Below are 22863 nucleotides of genomic sequence, written 5' to 3'. Positions count from 1 at the left end.
AATCTATACAGTAACTCTTTCCTTAAAAATCTTGAACTCAACAGTGCCTCTGTTATTTTACTTCTTTTGCATACTGTATGTACAGTACTATAATCAAATAGGACAACAAATAGGCGAAGTCCTGCTTTGCTGTTTGTAGGCTACAAATCTAGACAGAGGGGACAGTATATGTCCATCAGCATTACTTTGGGTCAAATGTACCTGTAGCAAGGCTACACTATTCTCCAGTTTTGTTAATTTATGAGTCTAAGCTACATATGCCACTGGAAGTTTGTACTGGGTTGCTGTTACAGGCCTCTGTGCTTTAACTTGAACTGTCAAGTTATAAAGCACAGGGGCTACTGAGTTACAACAAAATGTAAAACATTTGATGCAACCAGGTCTTAAAATGTACATGCAGTATACTGACATTCAACAAGTTTCTCTGTTGTTCAGAACGACGACATTTATAATGCAGTGTGAACTTATTACAGGAAGAGAAGGGAACAATTCTGGACCTACAGTAATAAAATCATTAGCATACATCACACATTCTTCTGCAACGTTTACTTCTTAATTTTGTCTATATAATTAATTAGCCGCACTGAATAACAGACTTCAAATAATTACTTGCAGACAATCTTCTAAGTGTGGCACCAGCTTGGCTGCGCTCAAACTTGAAATGTAAGAACAATGTTCATGAGGAAGGTAGAAATACAAATACAAGTAAACATAAGGCATTATCAAAGACAGAGTAGTAGATGTTGGTTAAATATCGATTTACTTGAAGCTGATTAACATGTTTGATCATGACAATGTAAAGAATTAAGTAAATTTTAGTAAATGTTGCATTTTACAAAAAGGATTGCTGAGAAATTACTGTGAAACATTCTTTTTCTCTTCCTTTAACAAGGACACAGTTAAATAAAAGGAGCTCATCCAACTTTCAATCACTCATCCAACTTGGAGGAAAACATAATCCTATAGCCAATTATTAATAACAATGTAATTTATAATATAAATACTATAAAACATGCATTGTAATTACTTCACAATGCTTTATTTCTGTATGTAAAAGTCAAAGTCTAGAAAATAAGTTGGGTGTTTCATTTTAAATGGATTACGTATAACTGACACTGGTGCAAACATGTCTGGGCAATATATCGCAAAAAATACTGTAATGGCTTAAAACCGTGACAGGCCATGCAGTCTACTGTCTTGGAAATCTGAAAGACCAAAATCACTGCATCCTGAAAGGCATGCATGGTAGAATGGAATCATGAAATTGTATCTAGTATAGTAAGTGTATACAGTAATACTGTATGTAACACAGAATAGTGGAATAATAGAAAAATATTTTGTAGAACAAAAGTAAATTAGGAGGAAAAACAAGGCAAAGTGAGGTTGTCAAATAAACTTGTTCAAGGAAACTACATTAATTTGTGAATAAAAAGGAAATTTCTACATAATGACTACATCATTTCTATGATTTGCATTAATACCATAATTCTTTATGCATTTATACAATGTTTTTGTTTTTCATTTCCCCATTTCACTGAGAAATTGCTATGACAATGTGTGAAACATTTCAGAGTTTTATACATTATTCATAACATTCTAATGACATTTATACTAAATATAGTACCTTTTGACATTGCTTACCTATTTAAAAAACATGAAAAGTAACACCTTTAAGAAACAGCTCAACTCAACCTATTTCAGTGATGTATTTCAATGTGGTTAGTAAGATTCCTGCCTTATTGAAAAGATAACACAAAGATATAACAAACAAATGACAGAAATAATGTGATTTTTTAATTTCGCTGTGAGACACTGTAATAACTGTCTTTTCTGTGGCTGTATAGAACAGTGCCAGATTAAAGTTATGAAATGGAGGCCAAGGTAAAAGATAAGGTTTGCGCTCTGCTCCATTCTGTCCTTTTGAATAATCTTTATTTGAAAGCTGCTTATTTTAATATGGCAGGATTCTGTACCATCATAAAACCACAGCTCCTCATTGAAAGAGAACAACCTTAATCAAAATAAGAATATATCTATAAATAATATATACAACAAAACGACAACGCACACGAATCTGAATAATCAGATATTAGAGAGTAAGCAAATTGCAGAAGTAAAAAAAATATATAAACAAATATTTACATTTTCCCTCCATTACATAACACAAAGCCATTTCTATAAATTCACGGAAAAATACAGAACTTGAACAGTGGAAAAATAATTACAGTGTTCAAGACAATTCATTAATTTCTTACTGGCATATTCTGAATTCTTCAAAGATTCAAGTTAACTAATTTCTGATTTGAAAGTCAAATGTTGCAGTACAACAAAAACATTTAAATCAAGATTCACAAACTTCATCATCTGACATTATAGGTTATGCGCACTACAATATATTAGTTTCTATTGCACACAAGCAGTACTTTCATACTGGCACATTGAAAACTCGTATAGTTTTTCTACAGCATGCAAGCATACCATACTACCTTCTCCAACAACATAAGAAATGCTGAAAGATTACTCACTTCTACAGAGCCAATCTTCCTGGAGCGCGGAAGAGGGGACTTCCTGTGTATGTAGATTGGATCAGAGACCATAGGTCTGAACAGTGCTCTGTCAGGCTCATCTCTTTTAGCTGCACTAGACTCTTCATCACTGTCATTGATGGATTTTTTTCTTGGGCCTTCATTCTGTTTGAAAAAGAAATGAAATGGGACGGACCAGCAATTATTGTTTCATAACTGCCATTACACAAATCCTGTCTGCTTCTCATCTAGAAAACCTAACCAAAGACATGCCACTGGTAAAATTTGGATTGTTTATATAGAATAGTATGCAGTCATACATAAAGATCTAATGCTAAGATCCACATATTACTATTTTAGCATTAGTATTTTCTGTTCTAGTAATAATATTAACCTAACTTCACAAAACAATTTAGACCTCTGGGAAACTATGAGGAAAAAAGACTACAACCCTCACCTCCCGTGAAGCTGGTCTATAGCCGAATCCTGATGGCAGGTTTTTATCTTCTTCACAGCCCTTTGCTCCTGGGCTAAAATGCAACTCAACATGAAAACGATCTTCTGATGAAGGGTCCTAGGGCACATGAAAAATAAAACCACCATAATAAAAAAGACAAGTGCTGTTATCAGTGCTCTTTGTAGACATTAACTGTAGAAGAGCTGTACCTTGTTTGGGTCCTCGTAGAGCATAATGACAATCTGCGTCATGTAGTTAAGTTCACTAACGACATTGAGGTAGTCCATGGCCCTCTTCCACTGATCGTCTTTGGTCTCCTAAAGTGAAGCATTTGTTTTCAAGAGAATTCCATGAATGAACTGTGAGTGAACATGAACAAGTGGACACAAGGCGAAACTACTGTACTCAGTAGGGAATTTAAAAAGCAGAATTTTAAGGTAGTATTTTATACAGTACATTAGGTTGTGTGAATCTGGAACAAGCCATTCTGTTGGAGAAGCCCATACACTGGTTTCTTTCATGGAACAACTGCAGAAAATCCTAGGATCAAGCTACTGTAGATGAACTAGACAATTTGAGAGGATTCCTCTTGTTTGTAGTTTGTTGCATACAGTTGATTGAGGGATCGGATTTAACATAAAACAAAATAGGCCAACCCCAGCAAGCAATGTGCTCAAGGGTCATCGAAATGACAGTGACTTACATCGCACAAGGCCCCGTAGCGTAAAATTGAAAGCAGTGAGTGCACATGACTTTCACTAGTGAAATACAGCCTTGTCCTCACATGACGTTCTGGTGACATAACTCCTCTGGAGTACCTAAAAATAAAAAATGATAGATCTTTACAGACGACTGGAGAGCAATTAATACAGAGCAGGATAGAGAAGCATATGCTGCCACCACAGGGAACTACATTATGTCCATATTGCAACGAATGAAAACTGAACCACTGCCATTGTGTAGGAAGGTAATGACTAATACACACCTGGCTCTGACTGACAAGCTGTTAAGCCACTTTTTTTTTTAAACCCAATGGGGAAGTAGAAAACTTGGAAGAGCTACAGCTGGAAACCATTTACACACAAGATGCCGCTCTATTGAAAAGTACACAAACTCTGAAGACAATCTACCCAAACAACATTAACTTTTCCTAATCACGTGCCTCATCAGTACTATGTACTGAAGTCAACAAGGAGTACAGAAAGCTATAAACGGATATACCCTGAAAAGGATTAACTGGTATATTAGCAAAATAACTGAAATCATCTAAAAGTACAAGTCAACTCAATTTTACATTTTGTACACACTAATTAAAATATATTGTTATGAAGCACACACTTAAATGCTTGCACGTTTATATCACATGCAAATTTGGAATATTTTATAAAGAAATGATCTACTGGTTCAAAACAGATATACTGTATAGTTATACATTCTTTTATGTTATGTAGACAGTCTGTTTTATCTGTCTGAACACCTATCAAATGTTGGAACCTTACACTGGATGGAGTTTGTTGACAGTGTCATCATCCTGTGTTCTCTGCAGGTCTGAGCGAATTTTCCTAATCAGAGGGGTGCAGTAGCCTTTAGCAATGTCCAGTTTTTCAGCTTGAGCTATTCCGTATTCCTGAGAAAGAAAGTGATAAGAACTTTAAAAGCTATGTAAACACATGGATAAGCCATCTCTAATAGAGCTTAGAAAATACTTTACTGGTTGGTTGCCTTATTCTGTTTTGAACTTTACTGCTTAGGTTATGGACAAAAGATCAGTGTCGTGATAAAACACACACAGAAATCATCCTTTCTTTATGTCTTACTCAACAGTTTCAACAGTAACATCATTTTATAAATCCTGAAACTTGCTCATCAAAGGAATATATTTTTAAAGAGACAGTTTCGAAAATGTTTTTTTTGGTATCTTCCAAGTTTCATATTTGTGTGATTTTTGGTGTTCTTTTTCATACATTTAATAATAATTGCTACATATTGTTTCACATTTTGTATAAAAAAGATGTTGCAAGTTCAAATTTTCAAATTCTGTTTACTGTATTAATTTGCAAATAAAGTCAACTCATAATTTATGGGATTTTGAGTAGTACGGAAAGCCAAAACTAACATTTCAAAGAATAAAGCTTTTTTTTTGTCTTCCAGAGAAGACCGCGTAATTTGAGAGCACGCAAGTTACGAGTCGACTGTACGTCTCTTGTTTTTTGTTGAAAACTGCCCTGAAATGATGCATCATGAAAAGTTCTAAAGTTTATTACTAGGAAAAGAAAATGGTGTGTAGGAATTTGTAGAAATATCTGTCCACAGATTTCTACCTCTGACCGCAAGAGCAGTGTAGCTCAGTTTTGTTAGCCTCTGCAGCAGCATTGAGAAGACCTTTCATGGCCAACCGATGTATAATAACAAATGACAAATGTGGCAATAATATTTTAAGCACAGGTCTTTCCTGTTGCATGACCAGAAACTACTATATTTGCATTTAAAAATCAATTTGATTTTAGAGCAAGACATTTGATTATGACTTGGCTTTGAAACGTTTTTGATTTAAAAAGAAAATAATATTAACCTGGTTCACAATGCTTTATCACCTCATAATTATATAATAAAAAATAACAGCAACTGCAATTAAGTCACCTGAGGAATGACAATATCAGCTAATGCCTTTGAAAGTCGATAGATCTCCATCGTGTTCTCAAGTTTTAAGGAGCCGTTGTGCTGTACATCATATTTAATGCAGTCATAAATGTCAGGAATTTTGCTGATGTCGTATCTTCCATTCTTCATTTTAAAGTCTTTCTCAAGCTTTGCCCACCTACGCAACATTAACTCCAGAGTTTCACTGTGGTAAAGCTGTATATCTGAGTAGAAGAAAAGAAGAAACAGATGCCTGTAAGACAAAGGCTACAGAACACATTGAATAAAGAATGCCAATGTCTTGGACATTTCAAAACCTGCACCTGAATTAAAAACCAACCTCAGTAACCAAGAGAACTCGTTATAGTTACAAAACTATACTTTAAAAAGTATTTAATACATAGAAAATAAAATTTAAAATGAGAATTTTACCATATATCAAAATATCAAAACTAATTTTCTGGCACAGCACAAGTTTTAATTGAAGATGTAAAAGTGGAATCTCAATGTTGGTTTGTACATTGAAATATGTACTTCAAAAAAACAGGATTACAGTAAAAACAGATGTTTAACAGAATCGTTGCTACATAGGCTTGCCAAGGTGATTGGGAGATTCAACAGTTCTGTTTACCTGCTGATTTGGGGTCCTCCATTCTCTGTCGGATCTGAGAGGTCAAGCTCTGGATCAGGGAATAGACCTTGTCACACATCTTGACTGGATTTTTAATCATCTGCATCGACTTGATAAGAGAAGAGCTGGACGTTGGTGCCAACTGGATGAGAAACACACCAGCAAAAATGTGATTCATACTGGAAACAAGACTAAAACACTGATGCACAGAAGTTTTCACAACATTTTCAATACAAGGACCAAATAAAGGCACACAAAAATGTGATTAGTCAGTATACACATGTCCACATAAACACGCAGAAATATACAGTCAACACGTCATAGTTTTTTTAGAAGTACATCCATTTGACATGGACTTATTTTGAAACACGGTAAAAACATGTTTTAAAACACTTTACATATTGTTTAAAACAGTTTCTTTGCCAATAATTTTTTTTTAAATGTTTTCGCGTCCGATATGAAAAATCTTATACAATCCAGACTGGATAACATATGAAATGGTATTCTGCAGATTAAGCACTTTATGTTCAACTTGTATGTGGCCAAAAAGGCAGAAATAAGAATAGCAAATGTAATAAAACACAGCAATGTAAGAGAATGTAATAAGACTCATATAAAATGAATTAAATGGCAAATCTGAAAATGCAGAAAGAATACACATGAATTATAAATAGGCCACTCTTACGGTGGGCAATGAACTGACTGAAGCAGTAAATGACAGCAAATTAGCATTTCGAGCCTTGTCCAGCAGGGGAAGGCGTCAGATCTGATTTAGACAGCTCCTGAATGCTGTCTAAATCAATCCTGCAGACTCGATACATGGAAACTCCTGTGCAGCTCCACCTGTGATCTCGGATGAATTGATGACTGGATGCAGTTAGAGAAGCCTCACACAGCTGTCCCAGGCATTCTGTGGGTATTGTTAATGAGTCCCGAGCTCTCACGAACCTTCTCATAATCCTCAGCGGTGAAATCCCGGTCCCTCTGAAGGATCTCGTGCAGCCTGGCCTTGACACGCTGCTGGCAGCTGCTGAGGGAGTCGCTGTCACTGTCCAGCAGGCCGTTCATGTTGGCACTTTTGACCATCTGGACTAAGATGGGGGTCAGCTCTCCTTCCAGGGCCAGGAGACCCTACAGGTAAAACCAATTAATAATCAACCTCTGTCCGATGATATGAAGTCATGACACCAAATACTCCACAAAAAACGCAGGTACCAATGTAAACGTTTGTAAAATATGCCCTTTATGTCCGATTTACTTCACATTTTATTCAAATTTTCAAAAAGTGATAACAGCATCAACACAAAAACCTATTATTCTATTATGAATTATGATGACCTATATTCTATTCAGAAATTGTCAATCTTAATTTTAAATCTTTCTATTTTGTTTGAAGTGCTCACACAGGTGGAAAAAGAATAACCTTTGAATACAATGTCCAGGGTTCCAAATTAACAGCTACGTAATAAGCAATGATGATATAATAACGTCATACTTTTATTTAAAAAATTTATGTTTTCGTTTACCTTGGCAAAGGCAGCAGCTGTCATCTGAACTCTGCCTTCATCAGAGGCATAAATCTTTAGATCATGGCGGTAAGTGCTGTGCAAACGGAGTAACCCACAGCCAGGGAATCCTGCATAGTCCCCTGCAATGGAAGTCATGGGAATCAGAGACTATGAGAGTGGAATAGCTCAAACACCAGGAACTCTTGTTCTTAAATAATTTCATTTCACTTGGCCATAATAAATTTGTCTGTTTCCTTCAACTTGTTTCATCACGCAGTTTCTGATTGCACACCAGGGTACAACTTAGCATACATGTACAGTATAAAGTAGACATTAAAGTTGTACACACCACTATCCATACATTTCTATTTCTGGTTGCTATTCACACATTCATTCCACTTCTAAAACGTTTCTGTGCTGATAAGCTCATTGTGGTTTCCTATGTGTGGTTACTGAAGAGATTACCTTGTCCTCCTGGGTACATACACCTGAAGGCTCTGCCCAGCTCCTCTGCCTGAACGCGGCCTGCAGGAGTCAGCTCGCCACCCCACTTCAGCACCAGCAGGAGGGATGGGTCGTCACGCCGGTTGTCTGTTGCAGAATAACGATTTGTCACACGATGCAAAAAAAATGAAGATGATTGCAGCTTTACTCGATCAACAAGCCAACAAAGAATTTGATTTTCAGAATCTAATATTGCATCATAACAATTTACTGCAATACGTATCAAGTTACAAATTACTGTTCAAATAAGAGCCTTAAAAGGAACATTTCAGATTTGTACAGATTAATTCATATCTTACCCTCTTCTTCACTTGATGTTTTTGGGCACCCATGTGGTAAGTACGTTAACTGGACTTTCCGATTTATACCAGAAAAATGTCCGTACCTGTGAGAGCAATGAAGAGTCAGGTTTGTCTCCCAACATTAGCTCAATTATTATTCTACAAAAATAACTTTTCACTTACATCTCCAAAACTGTTTTGAGTTGTTCAAGTTTAGCTTTACTTTCTTCAATCTCAGAATCATTATTCTGTCCTAGTTCTGCGAGAAGTTGTCTTGCAATGTCCAAAACTTCCTGAAGACGAGAACACCACATCATAAGTAAATAGCGCAAATATAAAAGACGTCCACAGCTTTGTACTGTCAAGCACAATTATTGTATGTAAACACTGAACCACAATGTAGACATTCTAAAGAATAAATATTACCTGCAGTTGCTTTGGTTTTTTCAGTTTTAATTTTCCGGTCTTATATCCATCACATTTTTCAAAGAGATCAAAAAACCTATAAAACCAACACCACAAAAAGAGCATCTTAAGCTTTTAATCCCATTTTCTAAAGTTAAAATATCACACTGTTAATTGATGCATTTTAAAATAAATATATACATTTATACATCACAGTTAATAAACAAAACCTCTCCAAACACTTTAATACTTATACAATTTAAATAATATTAATCGATTATGTAAAACAAAGTATCACTGTAAATATGAATAAACTGAGAGTCTATCAACTATGAGAAACAAGAAAATACATATTGGATTATTTAATTATAAAAATAATAAATAATAAAAATAATATCGGAATTATTATAAAATAAATATCCAATTCAGAATATACAGATTTGTTGTCTAAAATGATGGAAAGCAAAATTACCTTTGGTGCCGAACTTCCATTTTCATTTTCTGTTTTGGAGTTCGATCTCCATGTCGGATAACAGCGATCACACAACGCAATTCCATCCTGAGTGAAGATGAAGAAAAGATCTATTAAATCTATTAAAAGCTGAAGGGAAACGGAAATCTATGGGCTACTGAATTCACAGTTAAAACACAGTTCTGTCTGTGGAAGAGCATTTACAGACATTTGGAACTGCAACTTCAGATTTCAAGAACACGCCAGTAACATACTGTAAGCATGTCGTTCTACAGTACATCCAAAAATTGCTTAGTTAGGACCCTTACTATATGTCTCATCAGATTCTGAAATATTTTTAAAACTTGCTTAAAGAAATACTTTATCTTTTCACTGTAGCTTCTAATGTACTGTACAGTGGTTTGTAATTTAGTAGTTGTAAAAGAGGTTGTAATTTAGTTTTACTTTGATTTTTACTAGGTCAATGTGCTGTGTTTTTCTCTTTTGTTTTACTTCTGTATGTATTACAGTATGTGTGTTTTACTTTACATATAATACATAAAGCTTATTGGGCTCTTACTTGAAATTGTAGTATTATTACAAAATAAACCAAACACTGCCGATGCTTCTCCTATTTAATGGCCTGGTGTATCTGAACTGTGATTACAAACTCTAAACTAGACCACATACTACACTGCATTTCACAGATGAACCAATTAGTACTTTTTGTTTTTATGTCCTCGATTTAAAACACTGACTGAAAAAAGAGCAAGTATATTTTTGGGAGGATTTAGAACAAAATTGTTTATTATGTTTATTGGGAGATCACGCTTCAGAATTTTAATCTACTGATGTATTATTCGCAGCACCTTATAAGAGTTCAATCTGTGAAATACTGTAATACAGCTTTGCAAGGTAAACCACAGCAAATCAATAAATTCAGATTGAAAACCTGATGTACTCACATGGTTCCAGAGGTTGTAGGCACTATGGGGATATCTTCAGCCTCCAATGGTATTGACCAGGGGATCTGAAACTGTGGAGCCAGTTCTCTCATAACAATGTTCCTGAAGATTAGAAAAAAGCACTTGGTAACAAAACACAGTTGAGCCATTCAACTTTGAGATTTAAATGGCATGTAAGAACCATTCTAAAAGTGAGACGAAGCATAAAAGTATAAGACTAATATATTGCAACTTGATTTTGCCAAACAAGACAATATTTTGCATTTTTCAAAAGCAGTAAAACATCCTTAGTGCATTGCAACCGAAAAAATAATATGCATAAGGTCCAAATGTGTTTAGCCCCATTACCATTTCTGGTCATAGTAGTGTCAGATACCCTTCTGTTAGTCAGGCAGTGAGGTGAAGTATCATACTCCATCAAATAATTATCACATTTTTTAAACTATTTATTAAACTATTGCTACAATAATAAGAAATAACACACCGAATACCATTATTCATGTGCAATACATACAAAAGCAGCAATACTCAACAAAAGCAGTTATGGTCATATGTTTACTATTTTTAACCACAGAAGCTTTCAATTTTTTCTGTATATTTAAGATAAAATGAAATAAAACAAACTTATTAACTTAGTCATTAGCTTGTCAGAGCTATAAAAAAAGCAGAGTTCTATACTACGATCAAGAGATGCTGAAATACAGTGCAAAACCAAGTACTTCAAAACCAAACATTTGTCAGATGATTGATTTCCCCATTTTCCATGTGTGTGAACAACTTCCTTCCAACAGCTACCTAATACTGCAAGGTAAGATTCACTCTGAGTGAAATAGAGGTTGAAATGCTTCCTTGTAGCATTGCAAAGTAGACTTTCTCTGTGTTATTAAATAAGAAATATTCCATACATTTACAGTATATAGCATTTTCATTCCACAGGATCTCAAAACACTTTACATAGAGGAGAAATCTACTACATCCAGCAACAAAGTACAGCAACAAATCTGGGTGACACACAGCCGACCCACTACACAGCAGCTCAGGTGAAGAGAAAACCTGGTACAGTACATCACGAATTGAATTGAAGAGGCGGGGTGCGGCGATTTAGGTAGGCCACACAATGCAAGCTTAAAGTAGAATTTAGGATTTACAGCTCAAACATTTCTGACCAGTGTTATGGGATCTTTAATGACCAAGTACTCATGACCTTAGTTTACCATTTAATCCAGAGAATTTCTGAACAGAGAAGAGTACCTGGAAAGGTTGTGTAAATGCTCTGCATTAGAAGGGTGTCGTGATAAGCTGATTAAATACAAATGTAGGAAAAAGGAAATGAAAAGCTCACTAGGCCCATTCACGTGACTGGAATCCAGTTTAAAATGTACTATTTATTCTCAGCTTCATATATATAATTGAAAATGCAGTATCCTAACAGCAAGCTTATTTTCATAATGTGAGCGGTAAAAAGGGTATTGTGTTGTATGCATTTTAAAAATCACTGAGCTGCATTGTTGTCTACTTTTTTTCAGCAATTTTTATATTAAAACCTACTAAATGGCTTTCATGTAATATGAAGAATGCAACAATATTATAAAATAACTTCTTTAATGGGAATTTGCCTATCAGTGGAATCACTCAGGGCAGGCTTATTTCGAGTTAAGATGACTTTTCTTCTCTTAAATAGAGACTTAGGAGAATACTGTGTCATGACTGGTGCAGCCTCCAATTCCGTTGCCAGGAGACGGCTTTGGAGGCAAAGAGGGGAACCATGGAAACCAAAGGCACTTCAACGAGCTTAAAAAAAATCAATGTTTTTAACAGCTTCACATTGAATACAGAAGAAAAAAATTAACTCCAAACTAAAAACATTTAAAAGAAAAAGGTAATTTATTATGAATATTGGTTGAAAATAAAATACATGTATTAGGTATAAAGGATATCTAAAAATACATAGTGAATTATTCACAGATAAAGTACAAATTAGCTACTATGCCCTATAATTCATAGTGCAGTTTTATCCATTGTATTTACTGATCAACAATTCTGGAAGCAGGTGTTATGGTAATCAAAAACTGAGCAGTATTCAGTACTACACTAAACAAATCTGAATGCATTCACATCCAAGTAATTAAATCACCAAAGTAAACTGTGTTCTTATGACTCAATTCACATGTTGTGTAAACATGATGCATACGCTTGTGTGAAACAATCCTTTAATGAACATACAAAATAGAACGGGAAAATAAGAAGTAACCTATAATAAACAACAGTTGGATTTATCTCTATTATAGCCAGAAACCTGATTATAAAGACCAAAGCATGTACAGATATCCAGTAGACAGCTCTGTAAGAGAATCTCAGTTATAGGGTTCTAACAAATCAGATTTAGCCTGCTACAGGTCAGAAAATTCAGCCTGGGTCACAGAAGAAAAATCATATTCAAGGATGCATAGGGTAGATTTGTCTTCATTAGGGTAATAAAAAAATCTATTAAGGAAGTTTAAATAGTACAAACTAAATAGTATCCTTAATGCTACCTTATATTTTTTAAAAGATACCATTTACAATCATAAACACATGCATTTCCCCCCATAAATAGCAAAAACAATTAATTACAAGCAATTAATAACACAGGATTTTTACCATGAAAGGTTCTCTAATCACTGTGTAATGCATGTGCTCTAAATAATAATACAGAAAACAAGTCCACTATAATGCTTTTTTATTGCATTTCCTGGTGCTCCGATCTACAAGGAAATAGTGGCCTCTGGTGGACACGTAATAATTGTGCTTGTTCTAGGACTGTAAAGGCAGAGAAACAGTCACAACATTTTTGATGACTAAATTACAGTTTTTCTAATAACAATACTTGTTTTCAGAAGCATATAAAGGACTTCAGTTTGAAAGGCATCAGTATGTGTGGCCATGATCTGCAACTCAGATCAGAAGGATTGAAGATTTCATCTAGCACAGCATCTGCATGAGGGAGCCCACAGGACGTGTTATGACCAGGAAGCCTTTGGAGATGTTGCTTGAGGACTTCTCAAATGTGCTCGGTTTAGTTTAAGTCTGGAGATTTTGACGGTATTGATTTCAAATCATACTTCTTTGATGTTAAGCCAAATGCATACACTACAGGGAAACTGTAATATGGGCCTAAAGGAACAAAAAGCTGAACTTGAAAGAAACCCCTAATCCCACTTCTCTGCTTGACAATTCCTCTTCAGTTTTCAAATATGCATATTTGAAACTATTAAAATCTTATGAAAAGAGTAGTTTTTTTTACCTTCTCTATTAGAAACCACTTGGGCTTGCGACTGTAGCCCTATAAATATATTATCACAGAGTTAATTAAAAATTAAATTGTTTTGGGGATTTGAGACAGTCTTCCATCAGAGACTCCTACATGCATCCTCATGAAAGAATATATAGTCAAGGACAAAACACGCATATTACTTTGAAATGACGATTTTTTAAAAGGAAGTGGTATTGGCTCACATCACACCTTTAGAAAGGTCAAAGGTACCTGTGTACTTGACGTACTGCTTCCCTAAATGAATAAATAGCTCATTATTACTTGAAATATTTAAGTAGAGAAAAATTTTGCAAAGTATAAACAAAGACTAATGCTCCAATAATTTAAAAATTCTTAGGAGGCCAAGCCATATGAAAGTGAGAAGAATCTTACCCTAAAATTTTTGCGCAGTCATCGTAATACTTCATGGAGTTTTTCACAAAGCTGAAGCCATTAACGTCACAGACATAAGACTGACCATTGGCTCTCAACAAGTCAAAGCCACACACAGTTTGCTGTCAAAACAAAACAACAAACAACTAAACACCATGTACTTATTTAATGCATTGAAGCATATATTTTAGCCACATATCTTTTTAATGGACAAATGTGAGGAAACGATATGGGGATGGGGAGGAAACTCTCATAATTGAAGAGAAGAAGCTGTGATTTTGTTTAACATTTCTTTAAATCACAGCTTCTTCTCTTCAATTATGAGAGTTTCCTCCCCATCCCCATATCGTTTCCTCACATTTGTCCATTACAAAGATATGTGATTATATGTGTTAGCAAGGATAGAGCTTAAATATACTATTCCATTTACATAATATCTAAAGCCTTACAGCTTAAGGGATAAAATCATGTTTTACATGTTTCAACACTTTTTTCCCCACAACTAAATGTAAAAAAAAAGACTCACCTCAAGGTTCACTGTTTTTTGCAGCAAGTTAGCAATACATTAAGCAGTTGCTTAACGTATTTCCAACATATTCCAAACAGAAAAAGGAATATTTTAACTGTACTATAACATTTTATATTTTGGATAAGATGAGGTCCTCTTTGTAAGTGATTGCAAGCAGCAGTTGATGCACAGCATTTATGTGGTTTTTTTTAAACATATTTGGAAATAGCCACCCTGTGCTCTGAACCCGATTACCTTAAATGCCAGGCAGACTTTCCAGGCAATAAGCTTCTCTCTGGCATTGAGGATGACAGGGTACCGAACCTCTTTCCCCTCGCTGTCTCGCTCCACCTTGCCGTCCAGGGCAGGCGATTTGCGTGCTTCAGCATGAGCGTAGTCGGGGCCCACAGTGTAGACCTAGGTCAAAAATGAAACCTCACAATCAATAACTGCAATAACGAACAAAAAACGGATGGCAAAATTACGTGGGGACTCAACTACAACTACTGAAGGACAACTACTGCTGCTTTGCAGCAGCACTAGATACTTTATTGATCCCGTGAGGGAAATTGCAGTACTAGCTGTACTGGCTAGCTACTCTGTATTTAAATTGATACTCTGTAACACTACTCTGTATTTAAATTGATACTCTGTAACACTACTCTGTATTTAAATACTAGCTACTCTGTTTTTCCATTATAAATGTCATGTGAAAACTGATCTCAACATAAAATGTAAATTAAGGTTTGCCTTAATGAAAAGTATTCAGCATTAAAAAAATTTTTTAAATTAATTCAGCTTTTTTGTACCTTTACATCAGTACCATCAGTTGGCATGAACTCCTCGTAAATGTAGGATCCAGTTTTTCTGACATTGCTTTCTGGAGAATACACGCTGCTTCTGCTGCCAATCTGAAACACAATATCACAGAAACAAATGAAAGTACTGTATGAGTTAAAATACATCATTGCACAAATACTCTCTTCAATAGTGTGATACAAGAAAAAATACAATACTGTGCATGGAACATGTATGCTCCAAAAAAGGTAGGTATGTAGGAAGAAAATCACTTCCTGGAACTTAAACTCAAATCATCTCATAAGAATATACAAAAAGTTAATGAGGAGAACAGGCCCTTCAGCCTATCACTGCATGTCATTTTTGACACTAAATGATTAATTTTTTATATGCTAAACAGCATCAGGCCAACATATGAAAATTCCTGGCTCCACTGTTTCCACGCATGTCATTGTAGTTCATGAACTGATAACTGTGTAAAAAAAAGTGTCTTTTTAACCAGTTTCCTTTAATGTCCCTTGTTCTTTATGCTGGGCTGAACTTGAAAAAACTAGTCCACAACCTTAATTTACTTTAAGATTTAGACCTAAAAGATTTATTTTGTTCAATCTCTCTGAGAAACACATCTCCTTGAGCCCTGTGCCGATCTGCTCTGGACGTACGCGGACTCCAGATGTGGCAAAACTGGTGCATTTGAAGAGCATCAGCACAACCTCCCCCGACATGATCTCCATCCAGGCGTTCCGTTTGCCTGCTCTATTTATGCATCTCCATTTGTTGAGCCTCCAATAAAAATTTAATCTGTGAGAAAAAAGATGGCCTTTGAAGTGCGTGTCAAACAGACTGCTTGAAGTTACAGTGGCATCTTACCTTGCGAAAAAGCCTCTGGCTGCCTCCACCTGCTGATGTGGGGTAGTAGATATAGACATTGTGGTCCTCAGCACACACTGGCTTCTCCACAAAGGGCTTCTGGAAAATCTCTCCGTTCACTTCCACATGGTCCTCTCCTTCCACCAGGCTGCATTCTGTAAAAACAAAAGGCAAATCAAACAACGGTCCTTTCACAATATTTGGTTGCGCCTGTTGACCTTTTTTTTGTTCTTGTTTTTAAGACAGGATACTTCCTTAAAAACGCCAAAAGACAAATAAACCTTTTGCAATGGTTTGGTTCAATCCTTATAGTGAAACAGATGTTGCTCAGCTGTCATACAGTGGTTAAATGAGGCCGGCCTTCTTTTAAAAAGCATGAAAATTCTTCTTAAAACAATTTTCAGAATTTGGATACTGGGGTTTTGATTGTAGAAGCACTGCAGCTCAAATCATGTTGACGCATCTAAAAATGATTATGAGTGATAGCAGTAATGGTACTGCCTTGTGCCCGTTGCTGGCTGCTGGGATAGGTTCTGACTTTCCCTATTTGAAATGCAATGTCATTATATTCTTATTTTTTAAGGTATATCTCAATCACAAACATGCCAACATTCACAACAAAATTGTATGTCCATTCATGATCAAGTGTTCCTCACACAATTTACAGTATTTAGCTGAATACAACACAATGAACATATCATATAACAAAGGTAACATCACATCAATTCCCAGGTAAATAAAATAATATATCGTGATTATTGTGCTTTATCGTCTTAGGATTGTTTTTATAGCTTTAGAATCACTTGGCTGTTCTGTAGGAAACTAATCACAACTGGTATAATCCTCTTAAGAGATGGCACACTTAATCTGTGCAGGCTCTTAAATGGGGAATAATGCATTGCTGAGGCAGAACTTCACTTTCTAAGGCTGTCAACTAATGTTAAAACAAAAGAGGATCACAGAAAGAGATGCCCTTCTCAGAAAGTTATATTTCAAATTTTCATTTCTCAGTTTGCCTTTTATTGTTTAAAAGTGAAAGCACAGGTAAGGGAAGAAACAACAACATCCTCCAGTTGACACGACAGGAGATGGTAAATCCTGCCCACAGCTTAATGCGCAAATGAAATTTGAAAACTTGTATTTTATCTTGTGCTCAGGTAAAAACAAAATTGTTAGTGCGCTGATGTGTATGGAACAAGGACCGAATTAGTTGAATCACCAAGATCAATGCTTCTATGAATTGAACAACCATAAAAATCTAATTATTTATTCAACTGAAACAACATCAAAATCTAAATGATCTCTTTTGACCATTAAAAAACTGACTTGTAGTAAATATCTTTCGATGTGGTATTTTTACAGTTAAGCAATTTCAATATTTTAAACTTCACGTAGCAAGACGTTTTTGTGTTGTTACATGCTATTTTGAGCTGAGTGCTTCAACATCTGACTGAAGCAGATACAGCCAATAAAGCTTGAAATTCTTAGCATAGCAAACTAAAAATGATCAAGTGAGTACTGACAGATTGCTGCTATAGTTTCTAGCTGCCAGGTACAATTTTAGATTAGAACTATCTTAATAATAGCTTCTATACAAGACACTAATGGCTACAAGCAACACGCTCCTATGTTACGTAAAATAGAATAATGTCATTTAATTGTAAATCCTAAAGTATGAAGAAGTTAAAATGTTTCATCTCCTTGTTGTCTGGTAGGTTTGGTAATCAAGTGGAATGCTAGCCAATACCAAATGACTGCACATAACTCCGAATTTCGCAGGTGAAACTCTTTTCAAACCAAAATTTGAATTTGTTATTTAAAGACGTTTGTCACATGGGGTTAGCCTCTTAAGAAAAAAAAATTAAATGATGTCCTGGAGCTCCTACAAAGCCACATGCTGCACTTGAGAAACTTACTGCTATCTGCTACTGTAACACCCTGTGACATTTGCCATTTGTTTTGTATCGCAAGGTGCAATGTATTGTGTACTGTGAGTGTTGCCTAGTTTCTGTCACCTCGCAGTGGGCAAGCTTTAGAGAAGCGAAGTAGTTTAAAAAAACACGGAGAATTTTTTTGTACCCTCCACAGACTTTAGAGAAAACACCCTATGATCCTATTAAGCTCTTTGGGTGCTTTCTTAATAAAAACTTGCCATATAAAATAAAGGTGGCCAAGTCCATAGGGGTAAAACAACACGTCATAAGCATGGCAGTTAGTAACGTCAGGGAAATTTTGCGAAGACTACCCTATTGAGAAGTGATCTACAAAATGTAACAGGTGTGAGAATGTTGACTGGTGACTTGGAGGCTGGACCATAACCCTGTGACACCCTGACACAGTTGTGAATGTCTGAGATGGGTTAGGGGGGTCAAGTCAGAAACAACTCCAATGGCTGTAACATTGACCATGTGTGATTACACTGATATCCAAATCCATGATCTGGAGATGACACAGTGAGCATTTCTTGCCTCACCATTTTATAGAATAGTGCAGAAATTAAGACAAATTTGATATGGCATGAACTGAAATCAGCATACAAAGTAAGACATATCCACATGTCTTCCATGGGAGCCTGACCACTGCTTTTAGGTACTAAGATGAGATCCACTACCTGACATTAAATATCTTATGTCGTACAGGGGGCAGCCAGTGGCGCAGTGGTTAGCACTGCTAAAGTGCAGAATTGGCGTTCTGGACTCAGTTCCTGGGGTGCTATCTATAGTTCATACGTTCTTCCCACATTCGCGTGGGTTTCCTGTGGGTGCTCCAGATTCCTTCCACAATACAAAAATATACTGGAGGGTTAATTGGCTTCTGGAATAATTGGGCCTTGGTGTGAGTCTGCACCTGTCTGTGTCTGTGTGTGCCCAAATTGTGTAACGCGGGTGCCTGCCTCGCAGCCATCGTTTTCTGGAATTGTCTCCAGCTCCCACACGGCCCTCTATTGGATAAAGCGATTAGAAAATGGACGGTTGTTACAGAGGTTTTCCTTTGAGCTTCCAACAATGTCAGCCTACACAAGGATCACCACGGCTCACCTTGAATGCAATGCAATTGAAAGAAGGGATTGGCAAAGATATCTTCCCACATCAATCTTAATATAAATACCCAAGACATATTACAAAAAGAGAAAGGACTGCAGAAAAACACCAACAAAGTAGATCCTTGCTTTTTTTATCTTTTGAAATGATCAATAATGAATCATATACAGTAAATAGTTCATTCTAATTTATTTATTGTATTTAAGGCCCATGATTCTGAGAACCAGAGTATAATTTGAGTGACACGTGTGATGCCACTGTGGTAGATGCACAGCCCTACCTACGAAAATACCAGAACAAATCCACACTTCAATGGGTCTTACTCTTCTGAGAATGTATTACCTTCTGGTTTGGCAGGGTCACGGTTGAGAACAGCATATCTGGGAAGCAAGATTCCTTCAGCCTTCAAAATTCGATACACCTCTCTCCTGAAAATACAGAAGAAAGATTAAAAGAGTGCTTCTATTGGACAGAATGAAAAAAACATTTGGACACTGAAGTTCTGTCTTTCATATATATATTTGATCTTTTAAAATATACATTTTTCCTGTTTTTGTAAGATGCGACTAAAAATGTAAGAAAGAAAATAACACCTTGTTTGCTGTAATTATGATGGCTTCATTTAGCTTATTTAAATATAGCACCGTGAATTTACGTTTGACCTAGATTTCACACCATTTCAAATTTCAGACAGAAAAAAGTACGCTCCCCATACATCAGATATCAGTGGGGTGGAGAACAGAGTGATGAAGCTAATTCATAGATGGGGATTATTAGGAGGCCATGATTGGTAAAGGCCAAACACAGAGGTTCAATGTGTCAACAAACACGTCTTTTTCTCAGTATTCCTTAGTTTATTATTTATAGTTTGTTTTGCTACCTGCATGCAAAATCCTGCATGTCTACATTAAACATTATCTTCACTAGTCTAGAATTTAATCTAAAACCTTTCGAATTTCATTTGCAGCTTCTACAATTTTGCTTATGCTTATTCTTCAATTTGGTGTCTTTTAGAAACGTGACTAGTTCACTTCCTGTACTAGAACCTAGACTGATGGACATCAAACAGAGCCGTCGTCCGACAGCTACATCATGTCCTTTTGAGGTTTCACCCCTTGCCTGTACTCTCACCTTTCCTTGCATGGTAACCACCTGCAATTTAAGAATTAATCTTTTATGAGGAATTTGATCCAAAGCTTTCACAATTATAAGTACACAATAAAGGCTGAAGTACAGTAGGTACTGTAGCTGCGTCAGCGTGTGTAGGAGTGGAGAGGAGGCGGGAGCAGGAGAGAAGCACTCAAAATGTGCAAATGCCTCCAAGCTCCCGCCTCCTGTTCTCCCATGCTTTATTAGCATCTGACTGTCCTCTCTCTCACATCCGAAGAAGGCTCCACAGCTGAAATCTATTTATTTTCTTCTCTTTTCACTTTGGATAAACCTTTACTTGTTCCTTTGCACCATAAAAGTCGCTTTGTGTATACCCATTACTGTTGTTGCTCAACTCATTTTTATTGATTTGGATAGAGCTACCTTTTCTAAATCCATGCTGACTATTCTTTAGGATTATATTTCAACACAGGTGAACCTCTAGTTCAAATCGAAACTGTTTTCCATAAAGAGATATGTAATGGAAGTCAAATGTAAAGGTCCATACAGTAGGTATGTTGTTCAGTTTTGTCACTCATCCTGAGGGTGGGCAATACATTAGCAATTGTCCAGTACATGGGTACTACGCCATCTTGAGCAGCTGCTTGTAGAAGAGCAACTGTTGGAAGGACAGTGAGAAGCATCCCTATAGCAAGATGATGCCACCATCATGCTTGACAGCTGGGATAGTGTTGTGTGGGTGATGGATGGTGTTGGACTTACAGTATGCGAGATGTAACACTTGGCAATTAGATCAAAAAGTCCAAATGTCGTCTAGTCTGACATTCAAAAAAAACATTTCAGAATTAAGCAGCCGTTTGCAGTAACAGTTTCATTCTTGCCACTCACCCATTCAGGTCGGTTTGTTTAGGGGTTGGATTACCGTTAATGCATGCCCAACGACTCCCATCTCAGACACAGAATATTGTTGGCTTTACAGTGACAGTCCTAACCAGTTTCAGGTCTTGACACAGCTTTTATAGTGTCATTTCTTACCTGTCCTGAATATGATACTGCATATCCAGATCGTTGATAACAAATGGTTTCCTGAGTTTTTCATAAGCCACTGCTTTATCCAAAGGGAACCCTGGAGGAAAAAAACACCTCATTCTTCAGTAAAAACCTGGCCGTATGTGTGGACAAAATAATTAATTTGGCACTGAGTTAAAACATTACATAACATTCACATTAATAGATTTCTTCCCAGATGGATCATAAAATATTGAGGATAAAGAGGAAAAAGCTTGATTTCTGTAAAAAGACATATCTCTTTATTTGGTGATAGTAGTTGAATTTTTAAATTGTCATCTGAAAAGGTGACAACAATATTAAGTCACAATTTGAAATGAATAATTTTGAAACTTGTCAAAACCCTAATGTTTAATGAGATTGTGAAACGAATCTTCATTAAGGCTAAATCTATAGAAGGATTTCCAGGATACAAATTTTAATGGTCATAAATGAAAGAATATTACAGGGAACAGTAACTCCATTAGACGTTTTTGATGTGAAGAGCATTACCAGACTAAAACAAAAATAATGGTATTTCCAGCCTGACCTAGTTGCAGGAACAAAACATATCAGGGATTATGTTATGAAAACAAGGACAGTACTTTAGGTCATGAATACTCAAACAGACTTTTTAGAATCAATTTGTGCAAGTCAATTTCATCATCAGAATTTGTTAGTTCAGAGCAGGTTTAAAGGCAGTCAAAAAATATAGCATAAACAAAGTATCCTTCTGACACAGTAAATAATGGGATGGGTTTCAGTAAGGTTATTTCTGTTAATTACATTTCATAAAACCCGACAGAAATATTTTCTAGACTGCAGTATATTACTAAAAAGCTTTCCAAGGTGAATTTTATTTAGCCTTCTTATCAGTTCTTTCAATATTATTATTGGCAGTGGTATAAAGGCTCTGGGAAACTGCCTTCTCTAAACGGCTAGATTTAATTTAGATCCAAGATTATCAAATGATGTTGTAATGCAAAGAGAATGGAAGTCTTCTTACCTTTGGAGTGGAAGGAAATAAGACAGTCACAAAGAGGCCAGTTCTCGACAGGCTCATTTAGTATTACATCTTCTTCAAATATCACAACAGTTATGTATTTGAACAAGCAGAGGCGCTCCAATATTTCCTTCATAGGTTTAGATTTTGATTTCTTTGACATGGCACAGATTCCTACAACTATCTGTCGTTCGGGGGGCTACAAAACAAAACATGGCAATGTTAATAATCACAGAGATAAAGACATTTTTGTTCAAACATCATTCATTACATCTTTACCTTGAGTTAATAAGTGCTGTCAATGAAATATAATTACTTCTGGACCTTCTTTTCCCAGTGTCAACAATGTTTTCCACTTTTTTTGCATTTCATGTAGGAATTTGAGCAGATTATAAAACTGCTGATGCATTTCTTCAGTTGTCTCTCTCTGTACA

At 35.9% G+C, this 22863-nt stretch overlaps 1 protein-coding gene across 11 annotated transcripts in view; it reads right to left on the bottom strand.

Annotated features, from left to right (window-relative positions):
• The window catches only part of ppip5k2 (diphosphoinositol pentakisphosphate kinase 2), a 51357-nt gene that overhangs the window by 16868 nt on the left and 11626 nt on the right, over positions 1-22863 (bottom strand). For all 11 annotated transcript variants that reach the window (XM_088629987.1, XM_088629988.1, XM_088629977.1 and 8 more), the window contains exons 3-24: positions 22433-22628; positions 21415-21505; positions 19612-19697; positions 16229-16383; positions 15370-15471; positions 14816-14977; positions 14053-14174; positions 10368-10469; positions 9424-9510; positions 8973-9048; positions 8730-8839; positions 8565-8650; positions 8227-8352; positions 7780-7901; positions 7202-7384; positions 6254-6395; positions 5623-5846; positions 4482-4609; positions 3686-3800; positions 3192-3299; positions 2983-3099; positions 2526-2690 (exon numbers count right to left, since the gene is read on the bottom strand). In XM_088629987.1, the coding sequence (XP_088486113.1) occupies positions 2526-2690; positions 2983-3099; positions 3192-3299; positions 3686-3800; positions 4482-4609; positions 5623-5846; positions 6254-6395; positions 7202-7384; positions 7780-7901; positions 8227-8352; positions 8565-8650; positions 8730-8839; positions 8973-9048; positions 9424-9510; positions 10368-10469; positions 14053-14174; positions 14816-14977; positions 15370-15471; positions 16229-16383; positions 19612-19697; positions 21415-21505; positions 22433-22628 (2805 nt within the window). The remainder of the gene's footprint in view (positions 1-2525; positions 2691-2982; positions 3100-3191; positions 3300-3685; positions 3801-4481; positions 4610-5622; positions 5847-6253; positions 6396-7201; positions 7385-7779; positions 7902-8226; positions 8353-8564; positions 8651-8729; positions 8840-8972; positions 9049-9423; positions 9511-10367; positions 10470-14052; positions 14175-14815; positions 14978-15369; positions 15472-16228; positions 16384-19611; positions 19698-21414; positions 21506-22432; positions 22629-22863) is intronic.

This window comes from Lepisosteus platostomus, chromosome 4, assembly GCF_059453375.1.
Source record: "Lepisosteus platostomus isolate fLepPlt1 chromosome 4, fLepPlt1.hap1, whole genome shotgun sequence".
NCBI lineage: Eukaryota > Metazoa > Chordata > Actinopteri > Semionotiformes > Lepisosteidae > Lepisosteus > Lepisosteus platostomus.
The sequence above is the reverse complement of the archived record's forward strand: the minus strand, read 5'-3'. Positions and strand labels throughout refer to the sequence as shown.